This window comes from Anabrus simplex, chromosome 1 (assembly GCF_040414725.1).
Source record: "Anabrus simplex isolate iqAnaSimp1 chromosome 1, ASM4041472v1, whole genome shotgun sequence".
In the NCBI taxonomy this organism is placed as follows: Eukaryota; Metazoa; Arthropoda; class Insecta; order Orthoptera; family Tettigoniidae; genus Anabrus; species Anabrus simplex.
In genome coordinates this window covers 919,268,094-919,286,486 of record NC_090265.1, presented here as the reverse complement: position 1 = coordinate 919,286,486, position 18,393 = coordinate 919,268,094, and the positions used below count along the sequence as shown (strand labels likewise).

The following is an 18,393-nucleotide window of genomic DNA, read 5'->3' as shown; positions in this document are numbered from 1 at the left end:
ATGGACTTCTAGGTTCAAGACCTTGGCTATATTTTGTATATGTAACTACTGGGATTGAGACCCATCTTGTAAATTGTATCAGAAGCTACGGCTCTTTTCTTGCGTGGTACTTAACATGCCTATTCTACTACTCTACAACTTAATTTAATCCATTTATGTAACGGTGTGTCAAGTCGAATTTGTGGTGTGTACTTCTGTAGGAGGTGTGAGCTTCCATCCGCATGTAAAGTGAATTACTCTGAAGTGTTGAGCTATTTCGTGTGAGTGATCTCTGAGCTTTCGAGTTACCGTTGTTAATGAGCTGACGAGCTCTCCTTTGGAATTCATATTCCACAATTTTGTAATTTTTCTGAGCCTAGGTCTCTACTTGTTTCCTGAGCTTTTGCTCCCTTCGTATTGGTTATATCGTTACTTTGTTGTGAAGAAATACATTTCTGTATTTTAACAGGTTTTCTTGAACTTTAAATTTTGTTTTGTTCAGCCATTCATATCTCACGCTTCCTTCCCTCTACGAACCACGGAAAAGTCAATAATAATAATAATAATAATAATAATAATAATAATAATAATAATAATAATAATAATAATAATAATAATAATAATCGGCTTCGGCCTCTTAGGAGCACGGTTAAAGCTTGTCAGCTTTTCTGGATTTCCAGTGCTTCATCATCTTGATGGACAACCCAGTTCTTCGCTCTTCGTACCACTTTCCACCAAGTCGTCTTCTCACTCATTTCGGAAGATCCTTTAGCCCGGACTAAACGCATAGAAACAGCTTTTCACCTCTGCAAACCCACTCATCAGTCCAGATCGATCTCATGGCAGAAAAAATACCGCCACTGCACCGTAGCATGTCCTGAAGCAGGGTCTCTCAGGGTGCATGCACCGCTGCATTGCGCGAAGCAAGGTGGAAAAGACGGCTTCGCAGGGACCAGAATGCAAACTCCCATTCCTGGATTTTAAGCAACAGCGCTGTTTCTCTCTTTCCCTGCGTCAGTTTCGCTCGCTTCGGCTGTCTCCCCCTTCCACAAGTGCTCTGCAGGGCTCCACCATCCTAACAGAGTTGAGCCGAGCTTAGTCGAGTCGCCCCGAGACTAAACGCTGGTCCGAAGCGAGCCGAGTCAATGCACGGTACACAGAACCTCTGCACCTCGTTTTTTTTTTTTGCTAGGGGCTTTACGTCGCACCGACACAGATAGGTCTTATGGCGACGATGGGATAGGAAAGGCCTAGGAGTTGGAAGGAAGCGGACGTGGCCTTAATTAAGGTACAACCCCAGCATTTGCCTGGTGTGAAAATGGGAAACCACGGAAAACCATCTTCAGGGCTTCCGACAGTGGGATTCGAACCTACTATCTCCCGGATGCAAGCTCACAGCCGCGGGCCTCTGCGCGCACGACCAACTCGCCCGGTGCACCTCGGTTTGGACGCGTGAAATTTTGAGATGGCCTGTCCTGAAGCCTTAAATGCTGTTGAATGCTTGGCGCTCACCTCACGACAGTGAGATGGAGAGGATCCAAATGAAATAGAGGAAATTCGTAAGAAAGATCCTTGGCCCACGTCAAATTTTTTAGGGTGAATTTCGCCTGAGGTCAAATGCAGAGTTGTACCTCAAATTTGAAAAGCTCTCACATTCTATGAGGAAGTGCCGTCTTATGTTTTACGATCACCTTTTTCGAATAGCTAACACCAGAATATCTCGAACAATTCTTGATCTTTTCATAATTTGGAAATTCATTACTCCATTGGTAACTGCAGTGAAGAAGAATCTGGCCGAGACACTGGTTCAATCAAGAATTAAGTTCAGGAGCCTGGGAACATGAGTTAAAGGATCTTCTGGAAAGAGTAAGGTGACCTGATGAAAAGTGGTTCGGAAAACGAACTGCATTCTCCATGAAAATGCAGGAGTACTGGACATCCAGAAAGTCTAACACGTATTAATCGCGGTCCTAAGAGGTCGAACGATATTTTTTTTAAAAGTTACTGGTTTTCTGAGACACCGAGGTGCCGGAATTTTGTCCCACAGCAGTTATTTTACGTACCGGTAAATTTAGCGACACGATGCTGGCGTATGTGAGCACACTATCAAATACCACTGTATTGAGCCGCAGCGAACCTGCCCACTTGTGCTGAGAAAATCAGTGCTGTACCGTCTGAGCCACTCATCCCGGCTGAAGAATAAGAATACGAAATTAATACAACCCTTCCGGATATCAAAACAGAAAGCTTCTGAAAACATAAAACAACCTGGTTGATAACACTTTTACTTTCTGAGGTCCATAACTTTGGTAGTGAAGGAATAACAGGTCTCTTCAAGAGCGATGACCGTGATTTACAACCCGAAAAGTAGTCGCGGGTGTGAACAGGGTAGCACTTGTGGATTTGTCCCTGTTTTACGGCCGGATGCCCTTCCTGACTCCAATCTGTTTGGAGGGATGTATTCACTATTGCGTGTTTTTGTGTGGTAGTTGGTAGTGTGCTCTGTTGTGTGAATATGAAGAGGGGAGTGTTGGTACAAACATAAACAGGGAGTCCGCGGGCCAGAAGAATTAATCAGATGCAATTAAAGTCCTAGATCCGACCGGGAATCTAACCCGGTGCCCTCTGAACCGAACGCCTCAACACTGACCATTCAGCCAAGGAGTCGGATAAAACCTGAAAAGTAGTAACATGCTTAAAATTACACCATGACGTACTAATGCCACGGATAGGGCCGGTCATGTCATCACGGGGAGGGTGGCCTTTTTCTTTTCTTTTTTTTTTTTTTGCTAGGTGCTTTACGTCGCACCGACACAGATAGGTCTTATGGCGACGATGGGATAGGAAAGGCCTAGGAGTTGGAAGAAAGCAGCCGTGGCCCTAATTAAGGTACAGCTCCAGCATTTGCCTGGTGTGAAAATGGGAAACCACGGAAAACCATTTTCAGGGCTGCCGATAGTGGGATTCGAACCTACTATCTCCCGGATGCAAGCTCACAGCCGCGCGCCTCTACGCGCACGGCCAACTCGCCCGGTGGCCTTTTTCTCACCAGGGGTGATGACATGGCCGGAGAGCAGCAGCAGCAGCAGCAGCAGCAGCAGCAGTAGTAGTAGTAGTAGTAGTAGTAGTAGGTCGGTAGTTTATTTTTAATTTTATTTTATTTTTTCTTTTCTTAATATCCAGCGGGGTCGATGAATGTGCTATGTAGGGACTGAGGATGACTCTCTGGTGACCCTCCCTAGCGAGTGTCACGTTTCCGGAGCAACTGATGACCTGATGGCATGCCCAAGGAGTCTCGTGTTTTTCTTTTTTTCCTTTTCTTGTAAGGTGTTTTCATTGTGAACATGTATTTGGGCTGAACGCCTATTATGTTCAATAATACATGCTTATACTATTACTAATACTAATGACAAACCAATAAAAAACAAATGTAGTTCAACAGCTCAGTGGAGCCTTGGCCTGACAAGACGACTGTTGCTCAGCTTGATGGCCTGCCAATATTAGAGTACCACGTGACAACATCCTCAGCGGTATTGCCGGGTTTTCTTGACCGGGTCTCTCGCTGCCTCTCGTATGGAACAGCTCCTCAGTTGATCTCGGCGAGGCTGACTGAAGTCCGTTCGAATACTAAATACAGAATTGAAATCCCGTGGATCAAATCCGCAACCCCAGTGGGGGGCGGACTAAATTAGACAATAATGGGAAATGCTTCGATTGTTGCTCTCATATCTACGAATAATAGCGAGGATAATATTTTGGGTTTATGACGTGCGAAATAAGACAACATACAGGAAAACTTAATTATTGGTTGTTTACTCCTGATGAAGCAAAACTATATGTTTGAGATTCGGTAAGTTTTTCTCCAGTTTGTTCCGGAGATGATGACGTGTAATACGAGAAATGCCGATTATTTAAAAGATTTTAATGAATCACAGTAGAATGTAATGGTATATAGGAAAATGGCGAATTCAAAACTGTATGTATAATTCAAATAATAATTTCATTATACCAAAATAAGAAAATTATACTTTTCAATTTCTGAAATTTGAGCAGTCTAGAATGTTCCCTTTGGGTGTTAAAATAGCTCAAGTTCACAGAATACCACCGCTGGATACTGTTCCAGTAGAAATCGGTAACAACAATATGGCTTGCTGCATATCGGCACGAAAATTACGGAGGTATTTCCAGTACATCGTCTCTTTAATAGTTTGAAATGGACATTCCCACGTTATATCATCAGGAAAAGAATTACAGCACCTTGAAGTACTCCGTCAATCAAAGTCACGTTGTATGTAAGCTCAAGGATCACTGAATAATGAAATTTCAGCACATAGAAAAGTCTGCAGTCAAGTGTAAACAAAGTTGGATCGCAAATACAGGAATATCAATGTTTGGCAGTGAAACTGTATGAATATCAAATGCAGTATTTAAATATGAAAAGAATAAGACCAGAACGAAAATCCTGAAATTAAAAATTTATTCCTACATAAATAGTCCTTAAGTAAATGGACATCCACTAAATCCATTCATATACATTCTTCTAAAGAGCGAAGCATATCAGATATTCGCTTGTAAGGCGTGAAATATCGATTGCTGTTCGCACATTTCAGAATTAATCAGTTGTTAGAGATAATGTCTGGGATCCATCGATGAGCATTTACGTTTGTGACAGGCAACGCAATCTGACAGTTATCTACTATCAGACTGTTATCTTTGGTGACAAAATACAATAACAGAAACAAATTCATTTCAGTATCAATGAAGGTAAAAACATGGTTTCTCTATAGCGTTAGTGTGGGTTGTCTGTATGTGAGAAGGAATATCTGATTACAACAATGCCACGATGAAGGAATATTAATCAAAGTTATTTTCTTAAGAAGCAAATCTTAAATGGAGTTTTAAACGTAAGAATCATAACTCTCAATTTCTATGAGGTATTGAGAACTGCAATGTATATATTCTTGTACAGTACACTTTTAAAGAAGGAAATGCAACACATTGTAACTTTCAGCTCATATCGTTAAAAAGCTTTCAATTTTCATGTGCATCATGGTATAAATACTGATCTCTATGTGTTATCATTAGGGGACCCCTAGCCCAGACGATTAAAGTGAGTGTAATCTACAGACAATAATGTACTTAAAGTCGCATAAGGAAGCTGGGAAATCGAGAATGGGATTCAAGCATCAGAAATGAATAGCTGATTAATTTCGGTGACAAGGTGATTGGGCATAGAGCTAACCACTCTATCCCACTTGTCAGTGCTGATCAGTTAGGACCAGCCTCCGGATCCTAAGATTGCGGTTTCAAATCCGACAAAAGAATTCGGAATATCAAAGGGAGGATTGAAGTCCATTCCACACACCGTGTACTACGATGTCGGCATGTAAAAAATCTCTGGCGACACACTTAGTGTTTAACAGATAAAATTAATTAAAACTCGATCATTTGAAATTCGAAATTGACGCACAGGCAGCCTAGGTGACCTTAAATTAAACTGCCTGCACACGGTAGTTGGTATTATTATTATTATTATTATTATTATTATTATTATTTTGCCGTATATGATAGATTATAATATAATGTGAAGTTATCGGCGTTCTTTAAGGTGCCAAATGGTTGGATGGGGAACATTAAACGTGATGCATCGATTGGATTGGACTCACGTACTTTGATGTACCGTATCATAGTATTTTGACAAGTATTGACTAGGTGGACCTTTTAATGCATTATTTTAATAGGCCTAGAACATAAATTTTATATATAAGTTCCAATATGGAATTTTTGACATTTTAAATAGACTTTTAAAATAAAAACATAAACCAAACCAGGACTATGTATTTTCGTGTAAATGTTAGAACAGCACCAGTAATTACCATGTCAATTTTTTTAAGTTTTCTGCTAGTTTGCTATTTGTTTTACGTCGCACCGACACAGACAGGTCTTATGGCGACGATGGGATTGGAAAAGCCTAGGAATGGAAAGGGAAGCGGCCGTGGCCTTAATTAAGGTTCAGCCCCAGCATTTGTCTGGTGTGAAAATGAGAAACCACGGAAAACCACCTTCAGGGCTACCGACAGTGGGGTTCGAACCCACTATCTCCCGGATGCAACCTCACAGCTGCGCGCCCCTAACCGCACGGCCAACTCGCCCGGTTTTAAGATTTTTAGCTGAAGATGACTTCCAATAAAAGTCGAAACTAATACCATGGTGTTTTAATCTATAGTTACTATAATCTATAGTTACTGTATTGAGCAGGTGGGGCTTTTTCTTAATTTGAATTGTAATTATCTTCAGTAAGGACCATATGAAAATTAAAACTTATCAATTTCGAACAAAAACACATGCCATGATGATATTAATTTTTGGCACTGTCATTTCTGTAGCGACTGCAAAAATCTCAAAATTGCCACCTGATTTTAAAGAGAGCGTCCTATAATAAGTAAGTGATGACGAAAATCTCTTGCTTCATATTAATTGAGCCAAGACATATACAATGTTGTTCCATTTCCTTCTCACAGTCCATGCAGAGTGGAACAGTACTCACCCATCGAGGTAGGCGGCGCTGGGTCTCGCGGTGGAGCGTAGTTCTTCGTCCTCCTCGCTGGACGGCGGGTCTTCCACCACCAGGGGTGCGGGAGCGGGCGGCCTGCACAACACCATCAGAGTCAACCAAACAGAATGTCGGACAGATTTGTTCTTAATAGTAATTGAAACAATGAATTAATGATCGAGGTGTAAATCTGCTTTATGTAGATCATGTCAGAAACCACGAGTTATAATGTGTTTAGCATAAGAGATGTGAATCCCATCTACTGTATATACCTGTTAACTAAATATGTCAGTGGTATTTTTGTTGATTTTTTAACTTTGTCCTGTAAATTATAGTAAACCAAAGGACCATATATGGACGTCATATGTAAACTATCGCAAGTGCAAAAATTCTAGAAAATAGAACTCAGAGAATTAGAGTAAGTGAAGCTTTATCTGTAATCATTAAGAGGGAATTCCTGAAGGCAGTACTACTGGACCTTTATGTTTTCTTATATGTATAAAAGATATGAGTAAAGAAGTGGAATCAGAGATAAGGAATTTTGTGGATGATGTTATTCTGTATAGAGTAATCAATAAGCTTCAAGATTATGAGAAACTACAAAAAGACGTCAACAATGTTGTGAAATGGAATAAGGCAATGGTATGACGATAAATGGGGTTAAAAGTCAGGTTGTGAGTTTCACTAATAGGAAAAGTCCTCTGAGTTTTAATTACTGCGTTGAAAGTTCCTTATAGGGATCACTGTAAGTACCTATATGTTAATATAAGGAAAGATCTTCATTGGAGTAATCGCATAAATGGTATTGTAAATAAAGGGTCCAAATTTCTGCACATGTATATGGAGATATTTAGTGGTTGCAGTTAGGATGTAAAGGAGAGGGCATATAAGCCTCTGGTAAGACCCCAACTAGAGTATGGTTCTAGTGGAGGAGACCCTCAGTAGGATTATTTGATTCGACAATTGGAAATTGTCCAAAGAAAAGCAGCTCGATTTGTTCTGGGTGATTTACAAGAAAAGAGTAGCGTTGCAAAGTTTGGACTGGCAAGGCTTTGGAGTAAGGAGACGAGCTGCTCAACTAAGTGGTATGTTTCAAGCTGTAAGCGGAGAGATGGCGTGGAATGACATTAGTAGACGAGTAAGTTTGAATGATGTTTTTAAAAGTAGGAAAGATCACAGTGTGATTAAAGTGGGATTCAAGAGGACAAAATGGGACAAATATTCGTTTTTAGGAACGGGAATTAGGGATTGGAATAGTTAACCAAGGAAGATGTTCAATAATTTTCCAATTTCTTTGCAATTATTTAAGAAAAGGCTAGTTAAACAACAGATAGGGAATCCGCCAACTGGGCGACTTCCTTAAATGCAGATTAGTGGTGATTGATTGATGATTCATTCATTCATTCATTCGTCCAAATAACAAAACTCACAATCGTACACTACTGATAATACGGATGACACCCCGAAGTACTCGTGTCACTGACTGAGAGGTAAACTACCGCAAGAGCCAATACGATAAGGAGCGTGGCGGACTGCTACACTGTTCCGTCAGTTTATATTTTTTATTTTAGACTTTTTACTAATACTTTTTCTTGTTTTTCTAATTCTTTCTTTGTTTTCCTTGTATTTTCTGCTTACGGACGACACACACACATCCAGTCCCCGGGCCAGTGGAAATAACAAATTAAGGTTAAAATCCCCGACCGGGCCGGGAATCGAACCTGGGTCCTCTTGAACCAAAGGCCAGCACTCTAACCATTTAGCCATGGAGCCGTACGTATCGGGTGGCTGATAATACTAATAATTAAGGTGAGATTTATTCAGCAAATGATTTATATGTATCTAACTACATGGAGAGCACAAAAGCAACTGATGTCTCAAGAGGGCGGAAGTGATTGCGTCACCACAGGAGGTCCAGAAAAAGTGGGAGCAATGCTGAAACTAGTTGAATCTTTATATGAGTTATCGTTATTCCAGCCGAGAATTCTTATTCTGGAGAAACTTCGGCTCAGCTGGATCTTTATGATCGGGTAATTTCTCACAATCTATGCCTGGAGGTATATGGAACATATAAGCTTTCGTGTATAGGACATTTTTAACCGAAACACTAAATATTGCGAACATCATCCAACCAGCTCACGAGTATGGAATGAAATTATGTATAGAAACGGAATAAATCTACCGTAAGCACTTTTAAAAGTGCATTCAGCACATAATTATCTCAAAATTATGAACCTATATATTGCTAGAATTAACTTGAGTTCAGTATCGCATTTACATAATTGGTTAAGACTGTAAGAATGAGCGGACCGGGCGAGTTCGCCGTGCGGTTAGGGGTGCGCAGTTGTGACCTCGCATTGGAGAGATAGTGGGTTCGAATCCCACTGTCGGCAGCCCTGAAGATGGTTTTCCGTGGTTTCCCATTTTCACACCAGGAAAATGATGGGGCTGTACCTTAATTAAGGCCACGACCGCTTCCTTCCCATTCCTAGGCCGTTCCTATCCCATCGTCGCCATAAGCCCTATCTGTGTCGGTACGACGTAAAGCAAACAGCGGAAAAAAAAATGAGCAAAGTGACCGAGCGTGATAACGCGCTACGGCTATGGAGCCAAGCTCTGCATTCGGAAGATGAGTGGGTTCGAATCCCGTCGGCTGTCCTTTTTTCACTTCTAAGCGAATGCTTGACAATTCCCATTTATAGGCTACATCCGATTCCTCCACCTCCTTACCCAATTTAATTCACCATCGTTTATTTGCATTAGTTCCTCAACTGTGTTGCCGTCAGGAAGGTCATCCGATCGTAAAAAAATGCCATATAATTCCACTTTTCCTCATCCCGTCCCTATATCAGAAAACGGGACTAAGATGTGAACACACATTAAGACTCTTTTACGTCTCATAATCATCTCTTTCATTTTGACCACCAACATTTAATCGTTATATTGCATGTGATATTGCGTGCCTAGTTGTAGGTGTAATTCGTGACGTAATAGTTCATTTACCGGCACGCGGAGTCAGTCTGTGAACCTTTCGATTAGAAGTGTGCGTGCAATGTCAGTGATTAAAGGATGTCCAGTTTTCCGAATTTCATATGCCTCTAGTTATTTTTACAGCAAATAATCGACCGAGAGACAGAGTGAGAGAGTTTAATTGAATTGAATTCATTGATAATTTACATTCTATTGAGGCTGAAAAAAAACTTTATGTAGCGTTTTCATATAATAATATACAGGTTTATGAACACACCTAGAGAGAGAGAGAGAGAGAGAGAGAGAGAGAGAGAGTCACTAGGTTCCACCGTCAAAGAACACTAGGAACACGCGCTCGAAACAAGGCTGAGAAAGCAAGAACTCCTTTCATGAAAATGAAACGCTTGTGCTGCAGCAATCCGAGCCCAGACGAGAAGAATAGGATAATAAGATGCTATGTCTTCTCAACTCTTTTATATGGTGTTGATAACTGGACTCATTCTACCGCTACATACAGGTAGAAGAGGATTCAAACTATGGAAATGAGGGTGTATAGGCCGATCTTGACATCTCGTGCACTGACATCACAAGAGAGTAGGTTCTTCGTAGAATAATCCAAAAAACCGTAAAAGTAATTAGTGGGACGTGAAGCCTATAATATGATTAATAAACTGTCAACATCAGTGGATGACGTCACCCACACGAGTAAAAGGGAGCATGGATACAGAGAAATTATTGGTTAAATAAAAATACTTTTATAAAGGAATTGGTAATGAAACTAAATAAATGTTAGATAATTGTATGTGAATCAATTTGGTCCTTAGTGATACAGACTTTAGATCGCTAAACAGTTTCCGAGGAAAAATTGGTAAAGGACGCGCTTGTTCGTTCAACAACTTGAAACGTCAAAAAATATAGTGCCTATCATATGAGGTCATTTAACCAGTCAATTTGTTAAGAGAAAATCTTAAATGCTCATAAAAAATGTCACTACTAAATTAACTAGTAGTGTGTTACCACGAAACCTGCCTTCAATACATTTTCAAGGGGTAGGAAAATATATGTGAAAGTCTTGGCGGCAAGAGAAAAATGCAGGAGAGAGGGGGTAAAAACTATGAAAACAGGGTGCGCCATCTTGAAATTATCCCATTGTGTCAATTGTGTTCGAGGAGGAATCTCGCACTGTTGTTTAAGTCTATAAATCAGCGATTATAAGACAGTCTAAAAAAAGGGCACTAGGTTTTTGGCCGATGTGGCTGGTGTATCATCTCTAAGTGTGGAGGTAGTTTTTCTAAGTAGCGCGTTATGTCATAAACAAGTAAATAGACGGTCAGTCTGATGCCGAAATCTTGTAAGTGAAGTAGTTTTTAAAAGAAGCAGTTTGCATATCTTGGACACATTGTGAGGAACGAGAAAAACTGTCGGCTTTTACAAGTCAAATGACCAGGAATTCTGGAAGGTAAAAGAGGAGCCGGCCTGCTGGCCAAAATTGTTAAGGTTTCAAATTTATATGGGCCGACACCACGGTTAGTCGGTTCGAGATCCGTTGATCGCAAAAATGTTCGCCAGAGTGGTGGCCGGTAGGGTTGGAGAGATGGTGCTATACAGTTTCTAATCACTAGATTCTCCGCCTCCGTAGCGTAACGGTAAGTGTCCTCGGAGGCCCGGGTTCGATTCCGGTACTGTCAGAGATTTAAGATTGGAAGGAGGGCCGGTATGTGGTTAGACTGGTACATGCAGCTCACCTCCAATGAGAATGTGCCTCAAAAAAAAAGCTGCACCACCTCGGAACGAGCACACGAGTTTGTTTTATCGCGAAATTGTGTGTCAAAATCTTGGATTCAAATCCACATCTCTCCACAGTGTCACATGGAATGAGGGAATATGACGCTGTTGATGGTAATCCGTCCGTCTGGTGGAGACGTTAAGCCTCTAGGAGATCCCTCGGTGCTACTCGACCGGAGTAGGCTATGTGCCGGCATCGGATTTCACCCTTTCTATTCCTACTATCATATATTATGCCATTCATATCATCTCATTAACTCCTCTGATGAGGTTGACGTCAAGAAGGGCATCCGGTCGTAAAAACCCGCCACGAAGATTCATCACTCACTCACTCTCTCTCTCTCTCTCTCTCTCTCTCTCTCTCTCTCTCTCTCTCTCTCTCTCTCTCTCTCTCTCTCTCTTTATTCAACTATTCAAAACTGTGCCTGACAAACCAAATATAACCATGATGATAGCCAACATCCCGAACGGATGTGGCGAACAAAGAAGAATGTTACTACAATATCGACATTCCTCAGTCAGTAATTAACTGATGTTCCAAGTGCCAATGTTTTATATTTATGTCAAATACCGTTATTTACTCCCCAATTTTCAAGATTGTTACACTGATACTCCGATATTGATATGTGATGACTGGCCACATAACTTACTTTATTAGACAATCGTCCCTTTTGCTCAAGGTTTCGGAGCTGAACACTGGCTCAGTTGGTTGGCATCCTCGAATCCGAGAGACGTATGTAAGTAGAATGATTAGCATTTTCAAGTATACATCTTCAGGAAAAATTCCAGGACTACGGTATCGTTTAAGATCAGTAGTAGTTTAAGGGACGTTGAACATTAACATAATTTATTGTTAACGGATTACGTATGAAACGCGTACACATTAGAGAGTTCATGGGCCACGGTCAGCCAAGAACAAAATTTTGCAACACGTGACACTAGAGAGACTTTTAAATTATGTTTTTGCTAGTGGTTATGGTTCGTAGTGTGGGTTGCTATAATTACGTCCTAGTTTGTGAACCATGGGCAACGCCTGAGTGACCTAGTAAGTCGACCTGAGAGTCCGGATCAGATTTAAGCATGCGCACAGGTAATTGAAAAATGATTCGAGCGGAGTATACAGTCATGTTTATGTTTCGTAGGTCTAGAGAAGGCATATGACAGAGTACCGAGAGTGAAATATGTTCACCGCCCTGGGGACTATCGCATTAAGACATTTATGTTGGCAATTGCGCTGCAGTGAGAACTGATGGTAGAATGAGTTCTTGGTTCAAGGTACTTACAGGGGTTAGACAAGTCTGTAATCTTTCACCTTTGTTGTCCATAGTTTACATGGATAATCTACTGAAAGGTATAAAGTGGCAAGGAGAGGTTCAGTTGGGTGAAAATGTAGTAAGCAGTTTGACCTATGCCGACGACTTCGTCTTAATGGTAGATAGTGCCGAAAGCCTGCAGTCGATATCTTCGTGGTGGAATGAGTATGTTATGAAAATTAGCCTTTGTAAGACAAGATAAGAAATCTAAGAGAACTAAATATCAGTTCGGGAATACGAAGCTGGAACAGGTAGATAATTTCAATAATTAAGAGACTGAATGACGATGCAGCAAAGCTAATGTAGTGATTTCACAGTTTTGATCAACAGTATTCTGTAAGAAGGAAGTCAACTCTGGTACGAAACTATCTCTTTACCTGTCTGTTTTCTGACCAAGTTTGCCCTACCGGAGTTAAAGCTGGTGGACTAAATATATCTTATTCATAAGTGAGAAGTAACAGACATGGAAGTGGCGAAAATGATTGCTCGTACACACAGATGGGAATAATGGCAGGAGGTACAGGGAATGAGGAGATAAGGAATAAATTAAGAATGAACTCGATGGATGAAGTTGTACGCATATACACCGGCTTCGATGGTGGGGTCATGTGAGGCGATTGGAGGATGATAGGTTACCAGAGAGAATAATGGAATATGGAAGGCAGCAAGAGAAGCAATACGGCGATGGTTAGACTCAATTTCTAACTATTTAAAGATAAGAGGTATAGAACAAAACGAGGACAAAGAACTAGTTAGAAACAGGGGAATGTGGCGGTGGTTAGTAAACTCACAGAGGCTCGCAGATTGAATGTTGGAAGCCATAACAGTCTATAATGAAGATGTATGTATACTAGGTGTTTACTGTCACATTAATTCATCGAAGGTTGATGATGATGATGATGCTTGTTGTTTAGAGGGGCCTAACACCGAGGTCATCGGCCCCTAATGGTACGAAATGAAATGACAACGACAACAAAAAGTTCAAAAAATCCACTGACCAAAATAAATAAAAATGTCGAAAAATGAATGGATGGACATGAAACCCCCCAAAACAAACAAACAAACAAACAAACAAACAAACAAACAAACAAACAAACAAACAAACAAACAAACAAACAAACAAACAAACAAACAAACAAACAAACAAACAAACAAACAAAACAGTGGATCCGACTCAAAAACGGTCATAAATAATGGTATTACTGACCAAGGGACCACTTATAAAGCACAGTCCTGAATCGATTATGCTTGATGTCTAAAGGGGTCCAAAAACCAGGTCTAAGGCCCCTCTGTATGGTACATGTCGCGAGTAAAGTAGAACCATGATATTTCTCAAGCTGCGGTACTAATCAAAGGTAGCGTAAACTCACGGTGTTCCAAACATTAAGGTACTACTCACAAGTATTGTACGTCGTAAAGGTAACGCAGACCTATGGTGTTTCTCACACAATGGCGCCACTCATAGCCAACGCAAACCGATGAGGTTCATCACCTAGGTGTACTGATCACGGGCGCCGGTATTCTCGTGGTGTTCCTCACATAGTGGGTACTACTTTTTTTTTTAGTAATCACTGGTAACGCAGACTTACGGTGTCGCTCATATAGTGGTACAACTCACAGGCAATGCCCAGACCCGTGGTGTTGCTCACATGGGTACGACTCACGAGTACTGGAAACCAACACTGGACCCTGCTTGAGTGCTACGAATCACAAAGCTATTGAGTACCTAACAGAGTGGTACTACCCGCAAGGAAAAGCGACCCATGATGCTCTCCGCGTGGTGGTATTAATCACAAGTAGTTTCATGGTTCCAAGACAATCATCCCTTGGTCACCCCTTTTAGTCGCCTCTTACGACAGGCAGGGGATACTGCGGGCGTATTCTACATGTGCGTCCCCCACCCGCAGGGGGTAGTGTGTTTGGTCCGCGAGAGGTATTTTATTTCCCTCAAGTCCGCCGGCAAGCCGGTTAGGACCCCCTATCCGCCACCTGGGACGCGCCACGTGGGAGTATCACCTCTCCCCCTGCGTGGTAGGTTCGCGGTCATCGAAGGTTTTCAGCGACGTAAGGATGAGGGCTTGGATTAGAAACGCAGGAGCCGTGGCCTTATTTACGACCCAAGTTTGCCTGGTGTGAAAATGAGAAACCACTGAAAACCATCTTCAGGACTGCTGACGGTGGGATTCCAACCCACCATCTCATAGCTACGCGACCCGAATCGCATGGCCAACTCGCTCGGTTTAATAGTTTGTACCTAACATGTTATGTGGTCATTCATTAATTTGAACTGTTTATTGACTTGTAGTCTATGCGAGTGCATTCCCATTGACTGGGCGGCATGCTATGTCATCCAAAATTTATGCTTCGAAAACTGCGTACAGTTATCTTCACTTGATAGGCTGCACCAAATTTGGCGGGTTCCATCCTAGCTCAGTCCAGTGGCTTTGGGAAGTCCCCAAATACGCCAGACTCATGTTGGTGGATTTATTGTTACGTAAGAGAACTCGTACAGAATAAAATTTCAGCAACTCGGCGTCTGTGATAAACCATAAAAGTAGTTAGTTAACTGTCTGATTAAAAAAGTAAAATAAAAAACGAGGTTTGAAGTGGAAAATGATCCTAATTAATGTTCTCGCATTATCAGAGAAACCAACTGTACAGTAAGTTTCTTCAAGATGTGGAGAAGCAGAAGGGTATCCAGCACTATCACGAGGATACCACAAAATGCCTGTATAAAGACATCAACTTTAAGACAGCCGACCAGCTGCGGAGAGTCGTTGGCTGCGCACTTGTCTTCCATTCCTAAGGTTCCAGGATCTAATTCCGATGCAGTCGGTTAGCGTTTAAGGGCCCTTGAACGTGAGAGTCTCGCGTTAGCAGATGTAGAGATGCATTGTACTATTTCCTTCCAAGGCAAATTTTTGGCAGTTTGGCGATTTTTAAAAACTATATCAGTCGAAAGGACGGAATAATAATAATAGTAATAATAATAATAATAATAATAATAATAATAATAATAATAATAATAATAATAATAATAATAATAATAATACAAAACCAAAAATATGAAGTTATATACATTTCACAGGGTGTCGCAGAAGGAGAGGTCAATATTCAGGGATATATCAGGAAAGGTCATTTTGACCGAGCTCGATAGCTGCAGTCGCTTAATTGCGGCCAGTATCCAGTATTCGGGAGATAGTGGGTTCGAACCCCACTGTCGGCAGCCCTGAAGATGGTTTTCCGTGCTTTCCCATTTTCACACCAGGCAAATGCTGGGGCTGTACCTTAATTAAGGCCACGGCCGCTTCCTTCCCACTCCTAGCCCCTTCCTCCCTCATCGTCGCCATAAGACCTATCCGTGTCGGTGCGACGTAAAGCAAATAACAAAAAAAAAAAAAAAAAAAAAAAACATTTTAAGCAAGACACTCCATATGGACGAGATAGAATACATTTAATGTAGGTACATTTGTTTTGGGCTAGAGGCGCGCACGTATGTGTCTTATCAACCCAACCTCTTTGACGTTTTATTCTAGCCAAACTTACCCCGTTGCTTTCAGCCGCTTTGCTCGGGATGTCTTTCTGCCATTAAAGTAGCCCGTTGAGCGTTCAGTTTTCCATGGTGTGTTGTGAATGACGTAGTGCGAGGGATTGAGAGTGTATCAGAGAGAAGTTCCGGTTAACTGTGGTTGTACACGCGCTGGCTAAAATGCCACACGTCTACTCTAACGAAGAATATGCGGATATGGCGTATGCTTACGGCTTCTGCGATGGTAGTGCTCCTCCTGCTATCGAGGAATACCGTCGGGGCTTTCCGACACGTCGAATTGCTGATTGTAGTGTGTTTACCACATTCAGCATATTGGATGAAACAGGTATTCTTCTAAGTTTCCATTTTTCTTCTGAATGTGTAATTCAACAACCTGTGCAGATACCGCAAAACATTGTTGAAATGGTACAGCATAGTCCTACGAGCAGATGGCAACTTTCTGCACGTATCATTGTCCCACGAACTCGTATATGGCGAAAATTACATGAGCCTCAAAGAGCTTGGGTGGGTAAGAAACATACGTGCGCGCCACTAGCCCAAAAACAACTGTACATTAAATGTGTTCTATGTCGGAAACCATTCGGCATATGTCCATATGAAGTGTTTTGCTTCACATTATCGTTACTGTCATATCGCTGAATATTGACCATTCCTCATGGGACACCCTGTATAAGTATAGTTTTTTTTTTATTTTACCTCGATAGATACTGATGAAATCCGCCTCTTTGGTGTAGTGCTTAGTGTCATTAGCTGACACCCCCGGAGGTCCGGGTTCGATTACCGGCTCTGCCACGAAATTTGAAAAGTGGTACGAGGACTGGAACAGGGTCCACTCAGCCTCGGGAGGCCAACTGAGAAGAGGGGGGTTCATTCCCTCCTCAGTCATCCTCGAAGTGGTTTTCCGTCGTTTCACAGTTCTCTTCCAGGTACCTAACTTAAGGCCACGGCCGCTTCCTTCCCTCTTCCTTGCCTATCCCTTCCAATCTTCCCATCCTCCGACAAGGCCCCTGTTCATACAGCAGGTGAGGCAGCCTGGTCGAGGTACTGGTCATCCTCCCAAGTTGTATCCCCCGACCTAGAGTCTGAAGTTCCAGCACACTGCCCTTGAGGCGGTAGAGGTGGGATCCCTCGCTGAGCCCGAGGGAAAAACCAACCCTGGAGGGTAAACAGATGAAGAAGATACTGATGAAAACCAATTCTCTTTCAACTTTTCCACATCACAAACAAGGTCAGAATCCCCTAACTCGCATAATCCTTTGCACGACAGGTAGAATAATGTCTCTAAGTATTATATTTTTTGACGTGTGTCAGGACTTTCAGACACGATACACATTTTGCCTTTCCTTCATGCTCCGTAAATAAATACAAGCTTTCCCACTGTGGATTAAAATAAATAAATGGAGATGTAGAACGGTGCTTCAAATGCGCAATGTTTTCCTCCATGATTCCAGAAACTACAGCAGAATGATCAGAACAAAGTAACACGTCTTGGTACACTGAGCCGCCTCACTATAACAACCTCGTCTTATCAGCTACTTGACGGTCATTGTTGACCTTGCTACATAAGCAAACGAAGTGTTCTGCTTTTGCGTACTGCACAAGTATAGCGATGAACGCACGTTCACGAAGATCATCTGATGCTCATCGCTGGACTAGAGGGCTTCTCTTACCGAGCTCGATAGCTGCAGTCGCTCAAGTGCGGTCAGTATCCAGTATTCGGGAGATAATAGGTTCGAACCCCACTGTCAGCAGCCCTGAAAATGGTTTTCCGTGGTTTCCCATTTTCACACCAGGCAAATGCTGGGGCTGTACCTTCATTTAGGCCACGGCCGCTTCCTTCCCACTCCTAGCCCTTTCCTGTCCCATCGTCGCCATAAGACCTATCTGTGTCGGTGCGACGTAAAGCAACTAGCAAAAAGGGCTTCTCTGTCTAACCAGGAATGGTATCGAGTTTGACTATGCAGAATCAACATTAGTTCGTCACTATCCAGGTATGAGGAAAATTGCACGTTTGATGTCCAAAGTAACCGGGCTCACTGTGTATCAGTGACAAAGCGTTGAACTCCGGATCCCAAAATCACTGGTTCATATCTGGCAGTGTTGCACGGTGAAAACAATTTTCTCAATGCTGTGATGGACTTTTTGAGAACCGCGGGAATAAGAATTTGAGTTTGTGCTCTTCGGTTTTTTGCCAGTGTTTTGTGTTTTGTTGTGTTTTGTGTTTTTTTTTTGTGTTTTGTTTT

The 18,393-nt window shown here is 41.9% G+C and overlaps 1 protein-coding gene across 2 annotated transcripts in view; it reads right to left on the bottom strand.

Moving 5' to 3' along the window:
• The window catches only part of LOC136857751 (GRAM domain-containing protein 2B), a 1,093,462-nt gene that overhangs the window by 672,013 nt on the left and 403,056 nt on the right, over positions 1-18,393 (bottom strand). For both annotated transcript variants that reach the window (XM_067136651.2, XM_067136652.2), the window contains exon 3: positions 6,527-6,628. In XM_067136651.2, the coding sequence (XP_066992752.2) occupies positions 6,527-6,628 (102 nt within the window). The remainder of the gene's footprint in view (positions 1-6,526; positions 6,629-18,393) is intronic.